The sequence below is a fragment of the Sarcophilus harrisii genome, chromosome 6 (assembly GCF_902635505.1).
Source record: "Sarcophilus harrisii chromosome 6, mSarHar1.11, whole genome shotgun sequence".
In the NCBI taxonomy this organism is placed as follows: Eukaryota; Metazoa; Chordata; class Mammalia; order Dasyuromorphia; family Dasyuridae; genus Sarcophilus; species Sarcophilus harrisii.
The window spans coordinates 242,716,534-242,744,254 of record NC_045431.1 but is presented as its reverse complement, the minus strand read 5'-3'; the positions used below and the strand labels follow the sequence as shown (position 1 = coordinate 242,744,254).

General features: G+C 48.9%; 1 protein-coding gene across 2 annotated transcripts; it reads left to right on the top strand.

Annotated features, from left to right (window-relative positions):
- The first annotated feature begins 366 nt into the window (after window positions 1-366).
- CCDC88B (coiled-coil domain containing 88B) lies at window positions 367-27,721 on the top strand. 2 transcript variants are annotated; one of them, XM_031941405.1, is made up of 27 exons: window positions 367-472; window positions 675-814; window positions 1,007-1,118; window positions 1,363-1,432; window positions 1,551-1,609; window positions 1,762-1,845; window positions 2,660-2,803; window positions 3,061-3,206; window positions 3,383-3,464; window positions 3,628-3,786; window positions 4,311-4,457; window positions 4,602-4,710; window positions 7,375-7,511; window positions 7,616-8,767; window positions 11,583-11,710; window positions 12,145-12,256; window positions 13,113-13,244; window positions 13,321-13,461; window positions 18,272-18,528; window positions 19,424-19,567; window positions 19,753-19,939; window positions 20,067-20,212; window positions 20,524-20,622; window positions 20,788-20,954; window positions 26,627-26,827; window positions 27,001-27,057; window positions 27,203-27,721. In XM_031941405.1, exons 1-27 carry the CDS (start codon window positions 413-415, stop codon window positions 27,256-27,258), a joined length of 4,428 nt encoding a protein of 1,475 aa, XP_031797265.1. In that variant the 5' UTR covers window positions 367-412; the 3' UTR covers window positions 27,259-27,721. The 2 variants fall into 2 exon arrangements, with proteins under 2 accessions (XP_031797265.1, XP_031797266.1); XM_031941406.1 differs by having other exon boundaries at window positions 398-477.

The window sequence follows — 27,721 nt, the reverse complement described above, 5'->3', positions numbered from 1 at the left end:
ATCTCTAGCTCCTGGCTCTGTAGCAGTGAACAGCGGGCATTTAGGGTGGGGTGGAGGGAGAGGCAGGGGTGTCCTGGTATAAAAAGTCTCATGGTTTCCTATGTCTTTACTTTTTTTGAGGGGAGATGGAGGGAGGTCTACACTATCAAGATGTGAGAATTAGGGGGAGAAGAGCTTGGGAGAGGGGTGCATGTGGTAGGTTCAGGGGATCCTTATGGCTCAAGAAACCCCCTAAACCTGGGATGGGATGGGGGGGGGGTGAGTGGCCGGCCTCGGTCTCACCACCGGAAGGAGGAAGCCGCATTGCCTGAATCAGGCAGACTGGGTGTCCCCTTCCCCCCTGGGGACTTCCTCTTCCTCTTCAGGGGCAGGTGTAGCGGTAGCAGGGCCCGGACCGGCTGGGACCCCGGGAATGGCTGGGGGCGTGGGGCCCAGGCTCAGGGACTTCCTGAGTGGGAGCCTGGCCACCTGGGTGAGGTAGACGGGAGGGGAGAGAAGTAAGGGGGGGGAGACTGAAGGGGATGTGGTGCCGAGGTGGGGGAGGAAGGTCCCAGGATGGTAAGGGCACCACGAGAAGGGAGATCCAGGCAGTTCACGGCGCTGGGCAGGCTCCCCCGAGCCAGTTGGGTGGGGGTGGAGGAGGGTCCCACTGAGTCCAATCTTCTCCCCCACAGGTGCAGGGCCTGGCAGGCCTGGTTGGGGAGGGGCAGCAGGAGGAAGATGGGGAGGAGGAAGAAGACCTGCCTCTGGCTCCTGAGGACCGCTTCCTGAGGCTCAGTGACGGCACTCTGCTGCACCGGGTCATGGGGCTCATGTAAGGGGGTGCAGGGGAAGCCCCAGCCTGGGGTGGGTCCTGGATGTCGAGGAGGAGATCTGGAGGCCCTGGGAGGAGAAGGCCAGGGACTGGGGGGGAGGGGGTGGGGGGGAGGAGAGGGCCAGGGGCTGGGGGGGGGCAGGAAATCACCTGCCCCTGCCTCTGGGTGATGTCTGCCCCCCCCCCCCACAGAGCCCCCAGCTCCCGAGGGAGTCTCCACCTGGGCGGAGTTCAGGGGGGCCCTGGGGCTTGCCGGGCTCGGCGCCTGAGCCACCTGCAGGCTCGACTGAGAGATTTCTACCAGGTGAGAGGCAGCCGGGCACGGGGTGGGGGGAAGAGGGGGGGACATAAAGGGCAGGGGGGCAGGAGAAGTGGTCACTCCGACCCCCTTCATAGGGAAAAAGGCGTCGGGTGTCTGAACTTCAGGCCTGGCCGTGTGAGCTCAGGCCGCTCTCAGCCTCTCTGGGTTCTGTCCCCCATGGGGTCTGGATCTGGGGGTGTCGGGGATCCCTCCGGCTCCAGAGGCACTCTCCCCCCTCTCCCCTCAGGAAGAACTGCAGCTGCTGATCCTGGCGCCGCCCCCAGACCTCCAGATGCTGGGCTTGGAGCCGCTCTCAGGTACCCCCGCGCCCCCCCCCATGTCCCCCTCCCTCCGTGTCTCCCCCCCTCCCTCGGCCCCTTCCCTACTGGCATCTGCCCGGTGTCCCTGCTCACTTCTTGTTATCTGGGCCTGCAGAGGAAGCCATAGAGGAGCTGGAGGGGATCCTAAAGTTGATGCTGGGGGCTTCTGTGCAGGTGAGAGAGGAAGGGGGGCCTGGGGCCCAAGTCAGGGACTGGGGGAGGGGTCTGGGGGACCCAAGGGGAAAGAAGTGGGAGAAGTGGGGACATCTTTGCAGGCGGATTGGCCGAGGACCCATGCCCGGGATCCCCTCCCCCTCTTGTCACAGTGTGAGCACCGGGAGCTCTTCATCCGGCACATCCAAGGACTGAGCCTGGGCGTGCAGAGCGAGTTGGCGGCCGCCATCCAGGAGGTAGGTCGCCGCCGCTCCTGCCTGTCCCTCTGCTCCTCCCTCCTCCCCCCTCCCCCTCCAGCATCCGAGGGCCCGGCTGGACAGAGCCTACAGTCATCTTGCCTGCCCCTTCTTTTCTATTTGGGGAAACTGAGGCCAGAGGTGGGAAGGTCCCGGGCAGGGAGCTGGGGAGGGAGACCCAGCCCTGGAACTCAGGTTCTCTGACTATTGCCCAATGACCTCATGTCTCTCCGCCCTCGCTGTCTCCCAAATGCCCCTTCCTAGAGCCTGCCCCACACCAGGCCACGTGCCAGGCCCAAAGCAGGGGTTGTCTCCCAGGAGCTTCCATTCTCTGGGGGGGGGGGGGAAGAGTCTGTAGCATGTCCAGGGGGAGGGGAGACCCTGGGCCTAAAGTCACAGAGAGGGTTATAGGAAGAGAACAGGGGGGCCCGAGGGCCCAGGTTCAAATCCCAGCTTGCTGCTGGTTCCCTGTGGTCTTGGGTGACTGAGCCTCTACATGCCTCCATTTCTGTGGGAGTCAGAGGCCGGCTCCATGCCCTTCTTACACTAAAATGGAGGCTCTAAATCATTTCTTCATCTGCATGGGAGGAGTGACCCCTCCAGTCTCTGAGGCCCACTGAGGAGACAGAGAGGAGTCTCAGCTGGAGAAGCAGGGAGGGCTTCCTGGAGGAGGGGGCACAGAGCGGGGGCGGTTTGGGGCTCCAGCTGGGCTGGGGGCCAGGCAGAGCAGGGGGACGCCCAGTTGGGGCCGTGTCCCCAGCGGCAGAGGCGGGAGTTCTTGGGCTAGCCCCAAGCTGGTTCCCCTCGTCCCCAGGTGAGCCAGCCGGGTGCGGGCGTGGTGCTGGGCCTGGCCGGGCCCGAGCCGGGGGAGCTGGCGGGCCCGGAGCTCGAGCTGCTGCTCCGGAGTCACACGGAGGCTTTGGTGAAGCTGGCGCGGGAGCGGGACCGGGCCGCCCAGGTCAGGATGGGCTGGGAGGGGGCAGGGCGGGCAAAGGGGGGGCGCTGGGGCCCTGGGGAAGGGGCTGGGATCCGGCAGCGGAGGTTGGGGCTGCAGCAATAATCCTCATAATAACCAGTTATTTGGGGCATCTTGGGGGGCAGAGGGAGTGGTCCTGGGTCCAAGGAGAGGGGGTAGCAGTCTATGCATTGGGGTGGGGGGAGGAAGAAGTTCGGGGCGACTCCCGAGCTCACAGGGCGCCGCTTCCACCCTCTCAGCGCCTGGCAGAGACGCTCCAGGAGCAAGAACTGCTCTCCCTCCAGCCAGAGACCCCCAAGCGGGGCCCTCAAGAGGGCCCCCCCCACCACCTGACTCTGCAGCTGGCAGATGCCAAGGCCCAGCTCAGGAGGCTGAGGCAGGAGCTGTGAGTGACCGCGTGCTGGCAGCCCGAGGGAGGGGGGCCGGAGCTGGGGAGGGGGCCCTGAAGGGGAGGGGCCAGAACTGGGGATGGGTGGAGTTAGTGAGAAGGGTGGGGTCGAGTTCTCAGGGGTCTCCCTGGGCCACAGTATCTCCTCACAGCCTCCACCCCCCTTTCCCCAGGGAAGAGAAGGCTGAGGAGCTGTTGGACTCCCAGGGAGAGGTGCAGGGGCTGGAGGCTGAGATTCGGAGGCTGCGGCAGGAGGTAGGCCGCCCCCCCACCCTTGCTGCTGCGTCCTCCTGCTCGGGGTCTCCTGCTCTGCTTCTCCCTGCTCCCACTCAGTCCCTGCCCCCAGACCTGGCCGGCCTCCCTGCGGGACTTCAGCCCCCTGCGCTGCCCCAGGCCCAGGCTCCCCCTCGTTCCGCAGGCGCAGGTGCTGTCGGGCCAGGCCAGGAGAGCCGCCGTGTACCGGGAGGAGGCAGAGACGCTGCGGGAGCGGGCCGGGCGCCTGCCCCGGCTGCAGGAGGAGCTGCGCAGGTGCCGGGAGAGGCTCCACGCGGCCGAGGCTTATAAGGGCCAGCTGGAGGTGAGAACGAGGGTGAGGGGCTGGTCATTAAGTGAGGTCCAGGGGATCCTTCATTTGACAGATGGGGAAACTGAGTCCCAGAGAAGTGATCTGTCTGAGGGCACACGGCTGATTCAGCGCACGGGCCTTTCTCAGTGTCCCACTCCGGCTCGGGGGCTCAGGGGCAGCAGGGGTGATGGGATGGCCAGAAAGCCACAGGTCCGACTCCTGGCTCGTGCTGGGGGCGGGGGGGGGGGCGACCATGGGAGCAGGCACCAGTCACGTCATGTATGGCGGCTCTGCACATGTTCACCACCACTAAGTGGGAACTACTTTATTATGTGTGGGGCCTGCCGAGGGCCGAGCTGGCTTGTAGAGAGAACCCAAGAACTGAAGCCAGAGGGGTGAGTTCTCATCCCACTCTGCTGCTAACAGCACAAGCCCTCTCCTCTCGGGGCCTCGGTTTCCCCTGCTGCACAGTCAGGGGCTTGGAGTAGTTGCTCTCTGGGAGCAGGCCCGTCCCTGATCCGCCCCTTTCTCCCCAGGAGGAGCGGGCCCTGTCGGGAGCGCTGGAGGCTGCCCGCGCGTTGCTGGAGGGGCAGCTGGACGCCGCCCGGGAGCGCTGCTCTCGTCTCCACGAGACCCAGAGGGAGAACCTCTTGCTGCGGGCCCGGCTCGGGGAGGCCCAAGTGGTGAGGGCAAGGTGACCCCGACCCCGGGCAGCTTCCCCACCAAGCAGCTCCTTTCTCCGTGACCCCTGGCCCAGACGGACACCAGTGGGCTTCTGGGTGCCATGTGGGTGGGCCAAGGAGTCCTTTCTCTCTTGGGCGTCCCAGGAGTTGGAATCCACCCGACAACAGCTGGACAAGCTGGTGGAGGAGAACGTGGAGTTGGAGGCGGAGTTGAGCCGGACCTTGCAGCCCTGCCCCTGCTCTCCGGGGGATGGTGAGAGGGGTCTCCAGGGTAGAGGAGGGGGCGGGGAGCAGCTGTTCAGTCTAGTGGGAAGATCCAGTGGGATCTGCAATCAAAGGCCCATTTCCTTCCCTGTCTCTTCCTGCCTGTACACCCTGGGATAACTCACTTAGCCCCTTCTAGCCTCAGTTTCCCCTGTTGGAAAATTTGGTCTTAGCTTCTTTTTTTTTTTTTTTTTTTTTTAAAATTTAATAGCCTTTTATTTACAGGATATATACATGGGTAACTTTACAGCATTAACAATTGCCAAACCTCTTGTTCCAATTTTTCACCTCTTACCCCCCCACCCCCTCCCCTAAATGGCAGGATGACCAGTAGATGTTAAATATATTAAAATATAACTTAGATACATAATAAGTATACATGACCAAAACATTATTTTGCTGTACAAAAAGAATCAGACTCTGAATTATTGTACAATTAGGTTGTGAAGGAAATCAAAAATGCAGGTGTGCATAAATATAGGGATTGGGAATTCAATGTAATGGTTTTTAGTCATCTCCCAGAGTTTCTTTTTCTGGGCATAGCTGGTTCAGTTCATTACTGCTCCATTGGAAATGATTTGGTTGATCTCGTTGCTGAGGATGGCCTGGTCCATCAGAACTGGTCATCATATAGTATTGTTGTTGAAGTATATAATGATCTCCTGGTCCTGCTCATTTCACTCAGCATCAGTTCGTGTAAGTCTCTCCAGGCCTTTCTGAAATCATCCTGTTGGTCATTTCTTACAGAACAGTAATATTCCATAATTTTCATATACCACAATTTATTCAGCCATTCTCCAACTGATGGACATCCATTCAGTTTCCAGTTTCTAGCCACTACAAAAAGGGCTGCCACAAACATTCGTGCACATACAGGTCCCTTTCCCTTCTTTATAATCTCTTTGGGATATAATCCCAGTAGTAACACTGCTGGATCAAAGGGTATGCACAGTTTGATAACTTTTTGAGCATAGTTCCAAACTACTCTCCAAAATGGTTGGATTCGTTCACAACTCCACCAACAATGCATCAATGTCCCAGTTTTCCCGCATCCCCTCCAACAATCATCATTATTTTTTCCTGTCATCTTAGCCAATCTGACAGGTGTGTAGTGGTATCTTAGAGTTGTCTTAATTTGCATTTCTCTGATTAATAATGACTTGGAGCATCTTTTCATATGACTAGAAATAGTTTCAATTTCTTCATCTGAGAATTGTCTGTTCATATCCTTTGACCATTTTTCAATTGGAGAATGGCTTGATTTTTTATAAATTAGAGTTAATTCTCTATATATTTTGGAAATGAGGCCTTTATCAGAACCTTTGACTGTAAAAATATTTTCCCAGTTTATTGCTTCCCTTCTAATCTTGTCTGCATTAGTTTTGTTTGTACAAAAACTTTTCAGTTTGGTATAATCAAAATTTTCTATTTTGTGATCAGTAATGATCTCTAGTTCTGCTTTGGTCATAAAGACCTTCCCCTTCCACAGGTCTGAGATGTAAACTATCCTATGTTCCTCTAATTTATTAATGATTTCATTCTTTATGCCTAGGTCATGAACCCATTTTGACCTTATCTTGGTGTACGGCGTTAAGTATGGATCAATGCCTAGTTTCTGCCATATTAGTTTCCAATTGGTCTTAGCTTCTTAAATTTTTTCTGCTCCAATCTTTTTGCCTGAGAAATTTTACACGACTTGGGGTATGGTCCCACACATCAAATACTTACCGATAATAAATCGTGGTTTTGCGGCCCTCACATTCAGTCTGAGATCCCCTATGGGTTAGGGAACCAGTTGCCGAAGCCGGGGTCTAGAAGAGCCTTTCCCAGCCAGAGCTGTACCCGGCAGTTTTAGCTTCTGGGCAAGCAGCAAGAACCCAGATTGACTTTGTGACTCATGATGTGGGGAAAAAAGTCACACCACAAGTAGTTAGGACGTTTTGGTCAAGCGGGAGGAGAGATCAGTGACTATAGTGACTCACGGGTTACCGGAGTGCTTCACAGTTGGCTATTATCCCAGCCTCCCTTGCCTGAGGTGGAAGATGAAGGTTCATTTTCTGAGTTTTTGTTGTTGTTGTTTTTGCTGAGGCAATTGAGGTGTGTGTCAAGATCACACAGCTAGTGTTAAGTGTCTGAGGTCAGATTTGAACTCAGGTCCTCCAGACTTCAGGGTTGGTGCCCTATCCGCTGCACTACCCAGCTGCCCCCTGTTTTCTGTTTTAATGAATTATTCTTGGGAAGCTACAGATTCTCTAGCTGCCAAGCTCATTTGTTTCTACACAGTTGTTGTCGCTCTGTCAACAAGAACTTATTAATTTAAGTGTCGGGCACTGGGTTAAAGTTATGGGTGGTCATGGGTTCCATTTTTGCCAAATTTGGGTGCCTAAGAACGGGACTTTGGTGCCTTTCCTAGTCCGACTCTGCCTCTAAATCCGAACCCTCCCTTTTCTGGGCTTTAGCCAAAGGGGTGAAGAGAGGGGAAGACATTGAGTTCCGGCCAGGGCTCAGTCTTCCTCGAGCGGCCACCAAGGACTCTGGGCCCGTTTGGCAGGGAGGGCTGCAGCTGTGGGCAGAGGGAGGCAAGCTGCCTCTGGGGAGTGGGGCTCCAGAGCTCTCAGCAGGTCCTGATGTTGCCCTCTTCTCCCTCCCGTAGCGCCCCAGCCTTTCTGGGCCCCCTCCTTGCAGGACGAAGTGAGAGCAGTAGAGGCAGGACGCCTGCGGAGCTTGGAGCAGGAGAACCGGGACCTGCGAGATCAGCTTCAGGAGCTGAAGGCAGCGAGATGGAGCCAGGTATGTCAGCGGAACGCGGCCCAGTTCCCAAGACCCCTTGGCCCCATTTCCCAAACCTTGCCCTTCCCCTCTGGGCCCTTGCTACTTCTGGGTGTCTTTCCCAGCCTCCCTTGCCTGAGGTGGAAGATGAAGAATCAGAGATCACCAGACTGGAGGAAACCCGTCAGGTCTTGGGGCCTTCGGGCATTGCTCATGGCCATGAAAAATCCCTGCCAGTTGCAGAAGGGCCAGTGCTCCAGTGCTCTGGGCCCTTACACTCCACAGGGGCCCAGGCGAACGCCTCTGGGGAGGCAGAGAAGCCAGTCCGAGCTCAGGACCCGGACCCTTTGTCCTTGACCCCACCGCACCCAGAAGGGGAGCTTGTCCAAGAAGAGCTCCAAGGGAAAAGGCTAGAAGGGGAACTGGAGGCTGAGGCCGGGGACTTGAAAAGGAGGGTCTTAGAGCCCAAGCATAAACCCTTGGGACTGAGGCATGAGGGGCAGCCAGGGGACCAGCCTCCCAGTCCAAAGCCGGAGACGATGGAGGGAGATGAGGAACATGGAGGAAATGAGTCCCTGGTCCAAGATCAGAGACCAGAGTGCAAGCTCCAGGATGAGAAAGAGTCATTTCAAAAGGGGACAGTAGAGGAAGCTGGGGCCTGGGAAAGGGAACAGCAGGCTCTGAAAATGGAGATAGAGATTCTGAAGAGGGCTACGGAGGCTTTGGAGAAGGAACGGGAATCTTTGAAGGGAGAGGTGGAGGCTGGGGAGCAGAGGCTGAAGGCCTTGAAGGGGAAACATGAAGCTCTGAGAGAAGAGCAAGAGATCCAGGGACAGAGGCTGGAGGCTCTGGAAAGGGAGATAGAGAGCCTTCAGCAGGAGCGGGAAGCCCTTCGGGGTGAGCTGGAGGCCCAGGGGAAGAGGCTGGAGGCCCGGGGAGAGGAAGCTGCCCGACTTGGGGAGGAGCTGGCTCTGGCCAGGAGGGCTGAAGCCGAGGCACACTCTGAGGCTAAAGCTGAGGCTCAGGAACGAGATGGGCTTCGGGAGGCCCTAGAGGCTGCTGGGCGAGAGTTGGAGGCTGCTGGGCGGGAGCGAGAGGCTCTGGCAGAGGCTCTAGGAGCTGCTGGACGGGAACGAAGACAATGGGAACGGGAGGGACCCAGGCTGCGGACCCGCGCAGAGGTTGCTGAGCAGAAGCTGCTGGATCTGGAGAGTGAAGCACGAGCCTTGCGGGACCAGGCTGAAAAGGAGCGGCAGGTGATGGAGACAACGAGAGAGGTAATGGCACCCCTTCAGCCACACCTCTGGTCTGAGGCCTGCTGGATCCCCACTCACTCTTGTTCTTCTTTTTCTTGGGGACCCTCAGCTCCACCAGACTAGCCATGTCTCCTCTCTTCCTTCACCAACCAGTGCCAGGTGGTGTAGATACAAGAGTGTTGGGTCCAGACCTGGGCTCTATGATCAGCTCTGCCATTGACCAGCTGGTTGGCCTTGGACTGGTCATTTCCCATCAGGCCTCTGTTTCCCCATCTGTACAATAGGAGACTAGAATAGTTCTTTTTTTCCCCTAGCTTTTTTTCTCTTGATTTTCTCTTTTCTCTATTTTATTCAAGTAAGCATCTAGAGATAGAAAATTTCTCCTAATAACCACTTTGACTGCATCCCACAAATTTTGTTATGTTGTCTCATTATTGCCATTCTTTTGGATGAAATCATTGATTGTGTCTATGATTTGTTGTTTCATTCTTTAGGATTATTTAGTTTCCAATTAATTTTTAGTCTATTTTCCCCTAGCCTTTTATTGCATGTGATTTTTATTGTGTCATGGTCTGAAAACATTGCATTTACTATCTCTGCCTTTCTGCATTTGATTTTGAGGTTTTTTATACACAGTCAATTTTTGTATAAGTTCCATGAACCACTGAGAAAAAGAAACCTCCTTTCTGTCTCCATTCAATTTTCTCCAAAGATCTATCATACCTAATGTTTCTAAAATTTTATGTACCTCCTTAACTTCTTTCTTATTTATTTTGTGGTTCAATTTATCTAGTTCTGAGATCGCAAGGTTGAGATCCCCCACTAGTATAGCTTGCTGTCTGTTTTTTCTTGGAGCTCTCATAACTTCTCTAGAAATTTGGATGCTATACAACTTGGTACATATATGTTTAGTATTGATATTGCTTCATTATCTATGCTACCCTTTACCAAGATATAGTTTCCTTTCTTATCTCTTTTAATTAGATCAACTTTTGTTTTCACTTGATCTGAGATAAGGATGGCTACCGCTGCTTTTTTTATTTCACCCGAAGCATAATAGATTCTGCTTCAACCTTTTACCTTTACTCTGTATGTCTCGCTCTGCTTTAAATGTGTTTCTTGTAAACAACATAATGTAAGATTCTGGCTTTTAACCCAGTATGTTGTCCACTTCTGTTTTATGGGAGCGTTCACCCCATTCACATTCACAGTTAAAATAACTAATTTTGTATTTCCTGCCCTTTTATTTACCCCAAGTTATGCTTTCCTTTTTCCTTTTCCTCTTTCCTCCTCCCCAGTATTTTGCTTCTGCCCACCACCTCCTTCAAACTGCCTTCCTCCTTTATAGCACCCCCTTTCTTGTACCTTTCTCCTACTACTTCTGTTTTCCCTTCTATTAGTCTCCCCATTTCCTTTCCCCTTCCCCCTCCCACTTCTCTATAAAGTGAGACAAGTTTCTCTGTGAAATCAATTAGACTAGTTCTTTTTTAAGAAAATGTATTTTCATTCTGAACTTAACATATTAAAAAGAAATAAGCATTTCCACATACTAAAAGGACTGAAAAAAAGTCTCTTGTTATGTCCAGCTTGTCTTTTCTTTTTAAGTATATAACACATCCAGCCTGTAACTTTCAAAGCTGTCCTTCTAGTTTGTGCTTCCTTCTGGAAGCCTTCCTTCAGCTCTCTTTCTTTGTATTTTAAAAAAGAAATGTCTCAATGACCTTCTTTACCTTCTCCTTCCCTTCCTGACTCTCTTCTGTCCCTTCTTCTCCCTTTTCCTTTTCTGTCACTTCCTCTTCCTCCCCTTCCTTTCCCATCATCTCTTCTTCCTTTCTTCCCTCCCTTCGTTTCCTCTAATCCACTTTTCTATAGCTCAGAAGTTTTTTCTACAGTTCAGAAGGTTTTCCCTACAGAGTGGAAATTTGCCTCTCTGCTGTCTTCCTTTCCTTTTTGCCTTCTAGGTCTAAGCAGAAAAAGCTGTAGTGATGAGGAAACAACTTGCCCAGGTTCTCAGTTACTAAGTTGCAGAGTCTGGACTTGAATTCAGGTCTGCAGATTGCAGGGATTCTGTAGTTACTGCCTTGTTGGGGTTGCAAGCAGAGGCTTGCTGGCTACTTGATGGAACTGCTAGAGAGGGGTTGTAGATAGAGGAGGTGCTGCCCCAAAGCATTCCTGCTCCCTGAGGTCCTGGGGCTTGCCTGAGATCTGCCTATTTCATCGTGTCTGAGTTGGGACTTGAACCTGCCACCAGGTCCTGTAATCTTATTATTGCATAGTAATGATACTAATAATACTACTACTGTACTACTACTACTACTGTATTACTACTATTACTACTACTACTACTACTCTACTACTACTAATACTAGGACATGGCCCCATTCCTCCCTCTTTAATTCAGTCAATTAGTTATAAACATGCATTAAGTGCTCACTGCATGCCTGGCACTGTGCTAAGCCCTGGTAGTGAGGAGCACAAGGCAGAGACTTCTGGCTTCATTTTATAGACAAGGAAACACAGACTCTGAAGGTCTTAGAATGTCAGGCCCAGGACGGGCCTTGAAGGAAATCAACTCATCACAGTCTCTCCCTTGAAAGGCTCCCTGGAGACTTGATGATAAAGGTTCCACAGGGTGTGAGCCGCATCTTGGAATATCCAGTCCAAGGCTTGCCCTGGCTCCCGGCCCTCTCTGTTCCTTCACCGTCCTTCGGCCCAGCTTTCTTCCTATGGTCTCTGGCCTCCCTTTCCCAACAAGTTCCCTTAAGCTAAACTGAGTGGAATGGTGCTTGACCACTTTCCCTTCCTGGTTCTAAGCTTCTAGTCTTTGATCACGTAGGAGCTGCAGGGGAGAGTGGTCGAGAGTCAGCAGCTGAAGAGCCAGCTGGAAGAGCTGCGCTCGGAGCTGGAGCGGGTGACTCAGGATCGGGACAAGCAGCTGAGAGAGCAGGAGAAGCAGCAGGAGAGGTGGGTCTGGGCCCAGGAGGGATCTGGAGAATGGAGACAGGAAGGAGGAGAGAGCAGGAAGAGGGAACATCAGCTCTGTGCTGGGAGAGGGTGGCCCAGGGAAAGACATTTCAACTTGACAGTGGGACAAACCACCTGAGCTGTTCCAGTGTGGAACGGGCTGCTTTGGAGATAGCGAGTCATCCATCCCTGGAGGTGTTCACCTCTGCACGGTCGCCCAGTGGGCATGTTTGAGGGGGATTCCTGTCTCAGGACGGTCCCTCTTGCTCTGCAACACTTGAGTCGAGGCCTGGGGCTTCGGCCTGGGGCTTCGGCCTGGGGCTTCGGCCTGGGAGGGAGATGGCACAGGGTTTCGCCTTAGAAAGGCGGGACTGAGGTTTGGAAGTGAGCACGAGGGGGATGCATGATGTCCTTCCTCCCCCATCCCCGGACAGGGCGTCCCAAGCTCTGCAAAAGCGTCTGGAAGAAGAGACTCGCGTTGCTCTCGCTGCCAAGGACGAGGAAATGATGGCTCTGAAGGCCAGGATCCAAGGCCTGGAGGATCAGGTGAGAAGCCGTAACCCCACAGTCATGGCAACGTCAGCCTCCACCCCAAAGCCTCCCCTTCTGCCCTTTGATTTTCTTCCTTACCACCGTCTGGCCCTTCATTTATTAAATTTAATTTCAAAATTTATTTCTACATCATTACATATGATGTCAATTTCTTGATGTAATTCCTCCCCCTTCGCGATCATCATCACAGAAACAGTTCAGCCAAGACACCTGGGACAGTGAGCTTGTCTGACGATGTCTTCGGCATCCAGCCCCTCTTGCCCCCCACCTCTCTGCAGAGGCGAGAGAGCTCCGGCTGCTTTGTAGGCCCTAATGGTTTTTCAGCTGCTTCTTGGGGAACTGTTTTTAGGGGTCTCTTCATTTAAGTTGTTGCTCATTCTTTTGGCTCTGCTTACTTCCCTCTGAATCAGTCCATCCAGATCTCATGTTTCTCAGAATCCCTCGTTCATCCCTCCATTTTCCTAGGCTTAAAGTTCAGGTAGCTAGGTGGCTCAGCGGATACAATGCCAGGCCTGGAGTTCAAATTCAGCTTCAGGGTTTGCTAGCTGCATGATCCTGGGCAAGTCACTTTACTCTACTTGCCTCAGTTTCCACATCTGTAAAATGAGTTGGAGAAGGATTCCAGGATTTTTGCCATAAAAACCCCATTTCCAGTGATGAGGGGCCTGATCCGTTGGTGGGCGGTCGGTCCCCTTTGTAGGGTCAGTGACATTCAGTGGTTAATTATGATTCCTCATCGAGCTGACCGATCTGTTGACCAATAAGCACATTTCTATGTGTCATGGGCTGTCCCCCTCCTTGGTCCCCCCCCCCTTCCAGTGCTGACCCCCGGGGGCTGCTCTCCTTGCAGCTCCAGCAACAGGCTTCCTTGAGGCTGAAGGCAGAGGACCCCCCTGGGCCAGGGAGAGCGGCAGAGGCCCCCGCTGCAGCCGAGGCGGCCCAGGAGACCCTGAGTGGGCGGCTCATCACGGTGGAGCGCAGTGTGAGTCGGGGCCTGGCAGGGCGGTGCTGGGACGGGTGAGCTGACGGGACCTGACCTGCTTCTCCTCCCCGGACAGAACGCAGCCCTAGCGGCCGAGAAGGCTGCTCTACAGGGGCAACTGAGGCAGCTGGAGGCCCAGCTGGGGACTCTGCAGGGCCGGGTCCAGGAGTTGCAGCTGCAGAGCAGTCGGGCTCAGGAGCACAGCAGCCACCTCCAGGTGAGTCCCTGGCCCAGCCAGGGAGGACCCCTCTGCCTTCTGGGACGGTCCCTTTCTTCCTCTCTTCCCCCTCCCCCCTAAGTCAGTCAGGGGGGCTGGGCTCTGCTCACTGGGTGACTTTTGGCACATTTTTTTTTTTTTTATGTTTCATGTACTTTTTTTCTCTCTCTCTGTTTTTATTATAGCTTTTTATTTACAAGATATATGCATGGGTAATTTTTCAGCATTGACAATCGCCAAACCTTCTGTTCCAACTTTTCCCCTCGTTCCCTCCCCTCCCCCAGATGGCAGGTTGACCAATACATGTTAAATATGTTAAAGTATAAATTAAATACAATATATGTGTCCACGTCCATACAGTTATTTTGCTGTACAAAAAGACTCGGACTTTGAAATAGTTGGCACATGTTTTGATGAGCCTTCATTTCCAGGTGACCACTGGAATCCCTATGACCCCATGATCATCTTCCGCCTTCACCTTCTCATCTTTCTCATCTCCTCTCTGTGCTACACTCTTCTCTCTTCCACCCTCCCTCTTCCTTTCTCTCTCCATCAAGGAAAGCATAAGATCTGAAATAAAGGTGGGTCCCAGTGGACCTCTGTCCTGATCTGACAGCTTGTGGACACTTTTTTCTTCCTTTTAAAACGTTTTTTTTTTTTTTTCAAGTAACAAGTATTTAAAAAACAAATCTGTCCCTTCTCTCTCTCTCCTGTTCCTCCATCAAACTTTTTTTTTTTTTTTTTTTTTTTTTTGCTGAGACAATTGGGGCAAGTGACTTGCCCAGGGTGACACAGGTAGGAATTGTTGAGTGTCTGAGGGCAGATTTGAACTCAGGTCCCCCTGACTTCAGGGCCGGTCCTCTATTAGCTGCCCCATCAAACAAACTTTCAAAAATAAAACAAAAACCTCACCAAAAATAAAACTCGCCGCATCAGAAACAGTGTCTCTTTCTGCATTTGTCCCCTCTGAGGGAGGAGAATTTTGACATTTTCCTTCATTTGGCCTCGTGCCTCACCATTGTCTCCATCAGAGTTCTGAAGTCTCTCAAAGTCTTTTTTTTCCCCATAATGTTGTCATTGTATAAAGTATCCTCCTGCCTCTGCTCTCTTTCCTCTGCTTCTATTTGTACTACCCAGAATTCCCTGTAAACCTCTCATTATTTTTTTTACAGCACAATAGGAGTCCACTCCATACTACACCATAATTTGTTTAGCCGTTCCTCGAGAGGAAATCCCTTTTTTGGTGGCCAAAAAAAAAAAAAAAAAGCTATTGTAAACACTGTTTTTGCACATATAGGGTCTTTCCCTCTTACTCTGACTTCTTTGGAGTAGAGGCCTAGGAGCTAACTGGCTCCAGGGACATGCAGAGTTTGGTAATTGTTTTGGACATAGTTCCAAATTGCTTTCTCCGATGATTGGACCAATAATTCACAGCTCCAGCAACGGGGCATTAATCTGCCTATTTTTCCACGGCCCCTCCAACGTTTGTCATTTTCCTCTTTAATTATGTTGCTTCATCTGATAGGGGTGGGATGGAACTTCAAATTTAATTTGTATTTCTCTAACTCTTAGTGATGTAGAACATGGTTCTTAATAGCTTGAATTTCTTCCGTAGGAAATTGCCTGCTCATATCTCTTGATCGCTTACCTATTGAGGAAAGCCCCTCAGTGTTATAAATTTGAATCGGTTCCTTGGAAATGAAACTTGTAGCATGATTTGTTCCCTTATTACTTTCCCCCTTTCTAATCATCACTATATTAGGTTTATGCAAAAAAATTAAATTTGCAATAATTTAAATTGTCCGGTTTATCTTGGGCTAGCATCTCCATCATCTGTTTGGTCGGGAAGTCTTTTCGTTTCCATGGGTCCAAGAGGTAGTTTCTTCCTTGTTCATAAGGTGACTATTAATGTCTAAGTCATGTATTCATTGGGAGCTTATCTTGGTACATGGTATATGTATACAGTCAGTCGGGGGGCTGGGCTCTGCCCAAGTAAAACTAATTTCTGCTGCTCAGTTTTCCCAGCATTTTTTTTTTGATGTGGATGAAATACTTTAATTATTATGGGATTGTGGTGGCCAGTGTCTGTTTTTTTTTTTTTTTTAATAAAGCTTTTTATTTTCAAAACATACACACGGGTAATTTTTCACAAGATAATTGATAGCTTGGATTCTTGCTTCAAAAACTGCTTGTTTATATCCTTTGACCATTTATCTATTGGTTGAGAAATGGCTTTTATTGTTACAAATTTGAATCAATTCCTTTCATATTTTGGAAGTGAGAACTTTATAACTGCACAGATAATTTGACAACATGGACCCTTGCACAGCCTCGTGTTTCAGATTTTCTCCTCCTTCCTCCCCTCCCCAGATGGCAAACAATTCAATATATGTTAAATCCAATATGTATAAACATATTTATACAATTCTCTCGCTGCACGAGAGAAATCAGATTAAAAAAAAAAAAGAAAGTAAATGAGTTAGAAAACAAAATACAAACGAACAACAACAAAAAGAGTGAGCATGTTATGTTGTGATCCATACTCAGTTCCTACAGTCCTCTCTCTTTCCATTTTGTAAGATAGTTTCCCCAGTAACTGAGGTCTTTGAGTTTATGACGTGATGATTCTGTGTTTGTTTTCTGTTGTATGTGATATACTTAATCTGTTCTGCTTCATTTTTTTAAAGACCCAGATCCAATCATTTTAATGTCCACTGCTTTATGTTCCCATAGTGCTGTATTTGAGATCCTGCACTGATAGAATCCCTTCCTTCCTACTTTTTTTCATTATTGCCCTTGAGATTTTTGACTTTTTGTTTCTCCAAATACTTTTTTTTTCTTTTTAATTTTTTATGTGGATTTGGAACAGCACTGAATACATTTAGATAATATTGTCATTGTTATTATGTTGACTCTTCCTACTCATGAACAATTAATGTTTCTCTATCCAGGCTTCTTCCTTCCTTCCTTTCCTCCTCCTTTTTATTTTATATTTTGAGATCGGGTCTCTTTATCTTGCCCAGGCTGGAAATACAGTGTCCTGATTCCACTTCTGATTGGCACAGAGACTTTGAGCTACTCTGATTTCAACTGGGCTGTTTTACCCCTCCTTAGACAGCCTGGTGCCCTTCCCCCAACAGTGACTCAACATTTTGGTGCCAGACTTGAGAAGCTCATTTGCCTTAACCCAGTGCAATTTAGAACTCCAGAGCTTAAGTGATTTATAAACCTTGATTTCCCCAGGAGCAGGGATTATATATCTGTGTCACCATCCCTGCAGGTCTCTATTTCTGTTAGAAATAGTCTAAGTATTTTATACTTTATAGAATAGAATAAAGAATATACTTTATTCTAAATATCTAAAGTATATAAATTACTTAGAAGATAAAGTATATTCTTTATTCTATTCTAAGATTTTTTAGAATAGATTTTATTTTTATTTTATATATTTTTTATATTTTATAGAATAGAATAAAGAATCTACTTTAAGTATTTTATACTTAGAATAAAGTAGATTCTTTATTCTATTCTAAGTATTTTATACTTTATAGAATAGAATAAAGAATCTACTTTATTCTAAGTATATAAAGTATATAAAATACTTAAAGTAGATTCTTTATTCTATTCTAAGATTTTTTAGAATTTTTCTATTCTAAGTATTTTATAATTTCTGTATTTATTTCGAGAGGAATTTCTCTTTCCGGCTCTTCTTGTTATGTCTTGTTGGTTGTATGTATTAGAATGCTGATGATTTATTTGGATTTATCTTACAGCCTTCAACTTTGCTGAAATTATTAATTATTTAAATTAATTTTGGAGGGTGCTCAAAAATTCTCTCAGTATCCCATTATATGACTTGCGGAACGATCATTTTGTTTCTTCTTTCCCCATGCTTATTCCCTCAGTTTCTTTTCCTTGTCTTTTTGTTATAACTATCTCTCATTTCTAGCAGTAGTGGGGATGCAGGGTGTCCTTGATTTACCTTGATCTGATGGGAAAACCCTCTAACTTTACATGTAACATTTGCTCTTGGATTTAGATAATTACTATTTGCTATTTTAAAGAAAGTCCACTCATTTCTGTGATTTATGCAGATTTTTAATAGAAGTAAATGTTGGATTTTGTCAAGTCTTTTCAGCCAAATCATAATATTTTCACTTTTTTTTTTAACATGTTGATTTGTTGTTTTTTTCTTTCTTGTGGTTTTTCCCCCTTTTGGTCTGATTTTTCTTGTATAACACGACAAAGATGGAATATGTTAAAAGGGTAGCATGTATTTAGCAGGTCGCTTGCTGTCTTGGGGAGGAGAGAGGTAAGGGAGCAAGGGAGAAACATTTGAAACACAAAATCTCACAAAATGAATGTCCAAACATTAAAATAGTATTGAAAAGGCTTTTCAGCATCTCTCGGTATAATCGCATTATTTAAAATGTATATTATTAAAATGACTGGTTCTATTTATTGTCTTCCTTATGTTGCGCTAACTGCCTTCTTCAGACCAACACAGCCCGATCTTCCTAATGTCTACTGGGGTTCAATCTCATCTCTCACCCATGTAACCTGGGGCACTTAATTCAATTTTTTTCCCTCCAAAAAATGAGGGGTTTGGGCCACATGGTTTGTGGTGCCCCTTCCAGCTTGAGACCTGTATGCCCTTTGTCAGTCAGGTCAGCTGCAGCCTCAGTTTCTCTGTCTGAGAGCTTGACCACTACACTGCTGCAGGATGATTATTATTTTTTCTCTTCCTCCTCACCCTTTTCCTCTTCTCTTCCTTCTCTTCCTCTTCCCATCCTTCCTAACTCTTCCTCAGGCAGAGAAAGCTGTGCTGGAGCAACAGAGCCAAGAGTTAAGGGAGAGACTGGGGGCTTTGGACACGGAGATACGAGGGGCTCGGCGGGAACAGGAGGAGAAGTTGGTCCAGCATCAGGCGCTGCTAAGGGACCACGAGGCTTTGGGGCGACTGCAGCAGCGGCAGGAGGCAGAGCTGGAGGGCCTCCTGGGCCGCCATCGGGAGCTGAAGGCCTCTTTGAGGGAGCTGGAGCTGACCCACAAAGAGCTGCAGGGCAGGTGAGCCCAGCCCACTTGCCCCTTCCCATCCTTCCACTGGCCCCTTTCCATCCCTCTACTGGCCTCTTTCCCTCTCTCTCTACAGGTCCTTTCCCATCCCCCTACTGGCCCCTTCCCACCCTCCCACTGGCCCATTCCCAACCCTCTACTGGCCCCTTCCCACCCCTGCTCTTCCTCTGCCCCTCCACTGAAGTCTTAGAATATTAGAGGGGGGAGGGCCCCCATGGGGGGAAAATAAAATCAGTCAGCATCTAATAGTTATCAGCATCTAACAGTTACCATGGAGTGGCTCTGGGTAAGCTATTCCCTCCCCCCTCCTCGAGTCAGACTAGACGGCCCTGAATGTCCTTTCCAATATTAAATCTCCATAATCTGAATGTACCATCTGGTCTGACCAGCATTTATTATGTACCTACTGTGTACAAAGGTAGGGGTATACAGTTGTTCAGTTGTTTCAGTGTGTGACTTTGTGACCCCATTTGGGGTTCTCTCAGCAGAGATAGAGAAATGGTTGGCCGTTTCCTTCTCTGGCTCATTTTATAGATGAGGAAACTGAGGCAAGCAGGGTGAAGGGACTTATCCAGGGTCACTCAGCTAAGAAGTGCCTGAGGCAGGATTTGAGTTCAGGGAGATGAGTCCTCCTGGTTCCAGCCCCTCCGTGTACTCTATCCACCCAGCTGCCCAGAAAGAATATAAAGAACGGACAAATGCCCAGTCCCTTCCCTTGAGGAGCTTACCTTCTATGAGGAATGTCAGCTATCATCTAGTCTACTTTGCTTAGACAGATGGGGAAACCGAGGCCCCGAGAGGGCTCTGGGCCCAGATCCCGGTTTGTGCCCCCTCCCGGGACATCCTTGTTCACACACCTGTCTCCTGTTTCCCCTCCAACCCACAGGCACGAACAGCTGCAGGCCCAAAGGGCGCAGGTGGAGGCCCAGGCGGTGGTTCTGCAGGAAGAGCGGGAGAAGCTGGCCCAGGACAGGCTGCACCAGCGGGGCCTGGAGGAGGAGCTCCGGCGGCTGCAGAGCGAGCACGAGAGGTGCCAGCCTAGCTGACTCCCGACCTGGCCTCCCTCCATCCCTGCTCCCAGCCTCCCTGGGCTCCCTCTCCGGAGCCCCTCACTTACCCCAGACGCTGGGCCCGGGCTCTCCTCATCCTTGCTGGGGCTGCTGTGGGGGGAGAGGACAAGGGGAGCTCCTCCCCACCCACACCTTCTCCTCATAGGGCCCAGGTGTCCTTGGCTGAGGCCTCCAGGGAGCGCGGGGAGCTCCAGGGCGAACGGGGGGAGCTGCGGGGCCGGCTGGCACGGCTGGAGCTGGAGCGGGCACAGCTGGAGGCCCAGGGCCAAGGCCTCCGGGAGGCCAACCAGAGGTTGGACCTCAGTGTCTGCCGGCTGACCACCCAGTGCCAGGTGGGGCTCGGGGCAGCAGGGAAGGCGGGCTGGGGGCATGGCCAAGGGCTGGGGGCATGACCAAGGGCTGGGGGCATGGCCAAGGGCTGTGCCCTCACATGTGCCATCTGGGCTGGGTTGGGGGCAGCTGCTGACCGAGCTGAGGGCCGCCCAGGAGGAGGAGAATCGGCAGCTGCTGGCTGAGGTGCAGGCCCTGAGCCGGGAGAACCGGGGCCTCATGGAGCGCAGCCTGGAGAGCCGGGACCACCTACACCGAGAGCAGCGCGAGTACCTGTGAGGGCCCCCACCTAGGTCGTCCTGCCCTGCTCTCCCCAAGCCCCTGCCTGCTCAGATCCCACCCCCTCCCATTCCCCTAAGAATAGTGGGAGGAACTCTTAGAAAGTCCTGAATGCAAATCTGCCCCCACAGCCTTACTGTCTGTGTTTGAGCACAGTTTCCCATAACTAACTGCAAGCTATTTCACCTTTCTGAGCCTCAGTTTCCCCCTCTGTAACAGCAGGATCTGGGTCCCTTCCAGCTGTTTGTCTGTGATCCTGTGACCCTTCCATCGTCTCTGAGCCGGCCCCATTCTGGTCTCCTTGCAGGGACCAGCTCAATGCCCTGAGGCGAGAAAAGCAGAAGTTGGTGGAGAAGATTATGGACCAGTACCGAGTGCTAGAGCCTGGACCCTTGCCCCGGACCAAGTGAGTCCTCCCCTCTGACCTCAACCTTTGCTCCTCTTCTGGCTCCAGGATCTGCTCTGGACACCTTTGTGCCCTGCAGGCCCCTGGCCAGAGATGCCCCTAGTCTTGGGCCCTTGACCCCCTATTCCCTGTGCCCCATCTCCGCTCCTTCTTCCTCCCCCCAAGGAAAGGCAGCTGGCTGGCAGACAAAGTCAAAAGGCTGATGAGACACAGGAGGGAAGGGGGTCTCCATGGAGGACCCCGACCAGGGGCCGAGGGAGCCGGCAGCACTGAGAGCTTGGGAAGCCCCCTGGACGTGGAGCCCCCTGAGGGCAGGGAAGCCAGTGAAACAGGTGGGTCTGGGACCGAGTTGAGACTGGGGCTCATTCTGTGTTGTCTGTACCTTCATCATCACTCTGTTGTTCCACCATTACCTCCAATCTGAGTCTCCTTCCTTGGAAGCCTCATGTCTCTGAATACCGAGAGGCTCATATCAGGGAACTGGCCACCCAGGACCTGTGACTCCCATGCCCCGGGTGGCCTGGGCTTAGAGACCCGTCTGAGCTGGCATCGGAGGCAGGAGTGGTAACAACAATGGTGCTAATTTGCCATTTGGTGAATCACCGATCATTTATCACTATTACTAATAATAACCTTGGGATACTTCTCGCCTCTGTGGTTTTATGGGCACAGGGCATAGCTGGTGGGGGATTTCCTCTGACAATGCAAACTGTTTCCTCTGCAGCTTTAGGGCTGGGGCCCTGAGAAGTTCAGAAACTAGCCTAGGGTAACCAAGTCACCGCGTCAGAGAAGTGACAGGAACCTTGGCCTTCCTGGTTTCCAAGCCAGCCAGCGATCCAATCTGTTAGCAATAGCGGCAGCAACAGCCTCCAGAGAAATCCTCAGAAGTCAGAGAATAGGGCCGGCTCACAGAGAAGCTAGCATGGTTACTGGCTGGTAAAAGTTATTATATATCATATATTATAGATCATATATCATATATATCATATATTATATATTTTGTATATATATATATACAAAATATATAATATATATACATTATATATTATATCTAAAGTTATATATATACTTTCTTTTTCATCTTCCTATAATTATTTCTTTTGTTTTTAAATTGCTGTCATTTCTGAATATATCAATCTCCCTCCTTCCTCTGTGGAACAAAAGAAGAAGGAAAAAAAACCAGTTAGTCCAGCCCAACCAATCAACCCTTAACCGTTTTTGACAGTGTATGCAGTATTCCACACCCTCAGTCCCACATTTCTGCAAAGGTGCTTTTTCCTCAGCTCTTCTCTCAGGTCAAACCTTGTACGATGGGAGTTCATGTTGTCCTGTGGGCAGATGAGAGGCTAGAGGACTCAGCTCTGATTTGAACGCCATCTCTGATGGGGAATAACTGGTTGATTAGGGTCCTTTTTCTTCATCTATAAAACATGAGAGATTTGTTGGGGGATAAAGCAAGAAAATGGGTGTGAAGTGCTTTACAGACCGTAAAGTACTCTGTAGATGCTAACTTTTAACAAAATTGTCGGGTCCAAGAACACGTGCGGCTTTCCACTTTTCCAAACGCACCGGTTTTTAACGGAAAAGGAAAGAAGGGCGTTCTGATCTCAGCCATCCGGAGCCAACTTTGCCCATCGCATTTGGTCAGATTCTCTTGCCTTTCGGTGTTGCATTCATTTTTTATTGTCGTCATTAAGTGTATTGCTCTTCAGTTTTCTTCCCTCTGTATTTCCTCTCTTTTATTGATGTGAGCATGTAGAGAGAGAAATCTCCCCTTAAGCATTACTTTAGCTGTATCCCACAAATTTGGCTGTGGCATCTCATTTGTGTCATCATCTTTAATGAAATTATTGATTGTATCGATGGTTTGTTCTTTGGCCCACCTAGTCTTTAGGATTAAGTAGTTTTGTTTCTAATTAATTTTTAATATACGCTTCAAAGGCCCTTTATTGAATGCAGTTTTATTACATTATGATTGGAAGAGATGCATTGAATATTTCTGCTTTTATGTGTTTATTTGTGAGTTACAAGCCTAGATCTGTTATCTCCAGGAATATCATATTTTAAGCTTCTGCGTATATAGTGGTGGCTGCTAAATCTTGGGTAATCCTGACTGTGTCTCTGGGGTACTTGAATTCTTTGTTTCTAGTTTCCAGCAGTATTTTTCCCTGAGTTGGGAGTTCTGGATTTTGGCTATACTATTCCTGAGAGATTTTATCTGGGGGTTTCTTTAATGAGGTGATTGCTGAATTCTTTTAGTTTCTGCTTTGTCCTAAGTTCTAAGATATCTGGGCAGGTTTCTTTAATGACTTCTTGAAATATTATGTCAGGGCAGCTAGGTGGTGCAGTGGATAGAGGACCAGCCCTGAAGTCAGGAGGACCTGAGTTCAAATCTAGTCTCAGACACTTTTCATTTCCTAGCTGTGTGACCCTGGGCAAGTCACTTAACCCCAATTGTCTCAGGGGAAAAAAAAGAAAAGAAAGATGTTGGTGTTCTTTTTCCAAAAACACAGCCAGGTGATAAAAGTTCAGATCTTTTATTGTGTCTTTAATATAGCCCGGTTAGCTCAGAGGCCTATCTCTCTGCAAGGCTCTTGCAGCTTTGTCCTTGGCTTCTGCCTCTGCTTTCTTTAGTCTCCAGCCAGCACCAAGTTGGAAGATGCAATGAATCTCTTGCCTCAAAGATAGGGCTTGTGGGCTTCCTCCCAGAGTGCTCTTTTCCAACTCCAAGTAAAAACCTCTCCAGCTCTCAGAACTTCCTGTATATATATATGATCTCCCAAAGGTTAACTCCTCCTTCTGGAGGGAGAGGGATTCTGGGTTATCTCCCAGAATGCTCTCTGGCCCTAAGGGAGGTGTGAATTCGGATATCTCTTTCTAAATCCTAAACTCTCCCAAACGTGTGAACTCCATTGAGTACTTAGATACTTATGAACTCTTTAAAGGTGTGAACACAAGCATCTTTTCCATCAGTTGTACTTAGTACCTTGTTTCAAATTCTGGCCCAAAATATCTTCTTCTAAGATCAAATCAATCATGTTGAACCATGCCAAATTGGATAATTATTGTCTCTATCAACTCCAATGGCTTAACAGTTTGTAAAGATTCCAACAGAAAGAGATATTATATCTAAGCTCTTTTTGTTGTTGTTCATAGTTTTCAAGTAATCCAATCATTCTTTGTTGTTGTTGTTGTTCTCCTTTTATCTAGCATTTTATTTTATTTTATTTTTTGCTGAGGCAATTGGGATTAAATGACTTGTCCAGGGTCACACAGCTAGGAAGTGTTAAGTGACTGAGACCAGATTTGAATTCAGGTCCTCCTGACTTCAGGGCTAGTGCTCTGTCCACTGTGTCATCTGGCTGCCCTCTAGTATTTTATTTTCACCCAGCTACATGTAAGAACAATTTTTAATATTCATTTTTTAAACTTTGAGTTCCAAATTCTCTTCCTCTCTCCTTCCCTACCCCCCTATTGAAAAGGCAATAATCCAATGATTCTTAAATTATCTCTCCTCACTCTGTTTTCCAGATCAGTTTTTTTCCTATAGAATAGTTCACATTTTTTCTATTTTTCTAGTCTTTTAAACTATGTTATTGTTCTTGCTGTCTCATCAGCTTCCACTTGGCAATTCTTATTTTTAAGAGTTATTTTCTTCAATGAGATTTTAAAATCTTTCCGAAGTTGTTAAATGTCTTATCTTTTTTTTTTTTTTTCTTATAGCTCTCATTTGGTTTTTAGGTTTAAAAACAAAAACAAAAACCTCTTCTTTTAATTGTTCTAAGGATTCTTGTTGGACTTTTGTTCAGGCTGCATTTTTCTTTCAGGCTTTGCTAATAGATGCTTTTAGATCATTCTCTTCTTTTGGACTTGTATACTGAGTTTTCTTATCACTAAAATAACTCTTTATGGTCAAGTTCTTTTTTTTTGTTTGCTCATCCTTCCAGTCTATTTTTGATTTTGGACTCTAAATGTGCCGGGCTTTATGCTCTTCTGAGGGAGGAAAGAGTTGATTTTTTTATGTCCTTCTGCTGCTTTCATAGCTCAGGCTGGGGGCCTGCAAGTTTTCAGTGTGTGATTCAGGAAGAGATCTGTTTGTTGTCCTGCTCTGAGATAGGCAGATTTCTGACCCAGATTTGGGCCTGTTGGCTTGTGTGTGGCTGAGAAGACTGCTACTGGACTTAGTCACTGTTCTGTAGGTTCAGATGACTGAACCACTGGATTTCCTTTGGTCTTGGTTTCCTGACTTGGTTTATTCCATTGTGGGCTTTTGTGCTGGGCTAGAGATTAGAACTGTCTTTCCTCTGTTTTTGTGCTCAGAGCTATGGTTCTGTAACTTAGTACATGGTGAGAACTCCTGTTTCCTTGTGATGGGGACCACTACTCTCTGCCCTAGATCTATGATCCAGAATGAGGTTATGCGTGACAGTTTCAGATGGCACCTGTTTATTCATGTAGTGCTGGTTCAGGAATCCTCTGAAATCTCTTTTTAAAAAATCTTTATTTATTTCACTAAATATTTCCCAATTACATGTAAAAAAAATTTAACAATCTTTTTTTAAAATTTGGGTTGAAATCTTTTTCTTCTTTGCTGTCCCATTCTCATGCCCTGTCTTGGTCCTCTTTGTGTCCCTGTGCACTGTAATAATTCCTACTGTTGTTGCCATGAGTGCTTCTGGTCAGCTTCTGTTCCCAATATCTGGAGCCTTCTTTGTCTTCTTAAACTTTACTGAAATGACTTATTATGACTTCTCCTTGACTTTCCCGGTCAGACTTTGGTCAGCGTGGAAGAAGAGTGCTGGGTGAGCTAGACAAAAAGGCTTTTTCTCTCTCCGCCATCTTGATTCTGCCCTTTGTATCAGTTAACATTGGTCTTCTTGTGCTTCTCTGAATCCTTTCTATTTCTTTATATGCCTTTCTAGAGCAATACTATTTTATGACATCCATATAACATATTTTGTTTAGCCATTTATTGCCTTTTCAATAGACACCGACTTTATTTCTTTTTTTGTTTTGGTTTGGTTATCCCCCAAAGTGGTGGTAGTTTTATTTTTTGCTTTTATTATTGCTTTATATTAGTGTGTTACTTTCTATCGTCAATCAATTTGGAGTAAATGTCCAGTTGTAGTTTCACTGGATCAGGTACAGGATAATTCCAACCAGAAAGTATTAGATGCCTATTATATGCAAGGCACTATAGTTAGCCAGTGAACATTTATTAGGCCTTATTAGATGCTAAACTCTATCCTAAGCACTAAGGATACTAGGAAAGGAAAAGGCAAAAACTCTCCTCTAGCTCACAGTCTACTCCAAGACTGCTCTGGAGATCCAAAGACAAAACATTAAATAGACCCTGCCCTCAAGGGCATATATGTTGTGGGTCAAAGGGCATGAATGATAGTCACTTTTTTTAGTATATTTTCAGCTTTTTTCCAGAATGATTTGACCAATTCCTAGCTCTGCCAGCTCCATATTAAAGTGTGCCTGTCTTTTTACAGCCCCTCCGACATTGAATGTTTTTATATTTTATTGTCTCACCAACTTGATGATTTAATTTTCCCTTCTCTTATTATTCATGATTTGAAGCTGTCTTCCTTTTGGTTATTGATGTATCGCATTTCTTCTTTTGAAACTGTTCATCTCCTTTAGCTGATAATCTATTTAATTCAATTCCATGAATATTTATTAAATACTTAATATGTGCAAGGCACTCTGAAACAGTCCTTACCCTCAAGAAGCTTAGTTTGACAAGTGAACCCTGAAAATTTGTGTCAATTCCTCATAAATCTTAGAAGATCTTGTTATCATCATCCCCATCCTTATCCTCATCATCCTCACAGGAAGGAACTTCCTGCAAGTACTCAGTGGAATTGTTTTGAGTGGGGAAGAAGAGCCTGTGGGTGCAGGTGCCCAGGCTCCTGACCCATCTCTTCTCTCTCCTTTTGCCCGGCCCCTGCCTCTCCTGTGATCCTCCTCCTTATTGCTCTGTCTTCTCCCGGTCTAGCTTCCCCAGGGCCTATGCGCAGGGCCCAGAGCTCTCTCTCCCTCCGGGATGAGACCTTGTCGGGTGGGCAGCGGAGGAGGCTGAGCTCCCGGCTCCCTTTGGTGAGGGGCTCTGAATCCTTCAGCCCCGGGGATTCCCCCCGCCAGCGGTTCCGCCAGCGTCGCCCTGGGCCTTTAGGGGCACCCAGCTCTGGAAAGAAAGGTGAGATGGCCACGTTCCTTCCCTGCAGACACTGGCTCTCCATCCAGCTCCTGGTGGACCCTAGTTTCCCTCTTCCTTGTCCCTGCCTCTTTTTCCCATTTTGGTTTTTACACTTCCATCCTTCTGTCCTCTGGCCTCCCCTTCTCCCAACCACACTGTCCTGTCCCCTTCAGGATGGGATGGCTCAGATAACATCTTGGAGGGACCAGAGCCTGCTGCTGACCAAGAGGGTGAGGCGGGCCTGGGAGCTGAGTGGGAGGAGTGCCTGTGAGGCAGAGGGGAGGAGGGAGCCTGGGCTGGGTAAGAGCGTGAGAGGGGCAGCTGGAGGAACATGGGGCCTCCCCTGTCCCAGCACCGTGTCCTTTCCTTCTGTAGGTCCTTTGGAGCAGGAACCCAAGAAGGCTCCCCTTAAATCATCCCTCAGTCAGTGAGCCGTGATGAGCTCCGGAGCCCATTAGACTGAGAGGCAGCATAGAGCGACATCCCAGAGCACCCGTGGCCACAGGGCTCCTGGCATGGCTGGGGATGGGAGTGGTCTCTGTGGTTGGCTTGGGCTGGGGCCTGAGGCCTGGGGAGAGGCTGCTGGGCCCACGTGCTTGGGCAAGGGTAACCTCGGGAGCACCCTTGGGGCCCCCTGGTCATTGGAGAGGAGGGCAGGAGGGGCTGGAGTCCCTGAAGAAGAGCAACATGGGAAGAAGAGGCGCCTTTGAGGAGAGGGCCCCGAGATGAAGCTTGCCCAGCTTTGGGCTCCATTCCTTCCTATGGGATTCAGCCCTTGTGTGTGAAGCAGTGCCCTGGGCGAGCCCCCTTTTCTGTTATTTAAACCTTGGCTTTGTGTTTGGCAAAACAGGAATAAAGCCTGTGATTGAAGCGAACTCTGCCTCCGGCCTCTCC

Excerpts from the sequence above, each read along its gene's own strand:
- CCDC88B (XM_031941405.1), top strand. The coding sequence starts at position 413 with ATGGCTGGGGGCGTGGGGCCCAGGCTCAGGGACTTCCTGAGTGGGAGC. Across the intron at positions 4,458-4,601 it reads GGCTCGGGGAGGCCCAAGTG|GAGTTGGAATCCACCCGACA; the intron begins GTGAGGGCAAGG and ends TGGGCGTCCCAG. Across the intron at positions 8,768-11,582 it reads TGATGGAGACAACGAGAGAG|GAGCTGCAGGGGAGAGTGGT; the intron begins GTAATGGCACCC and ends TTGATCACGTAG.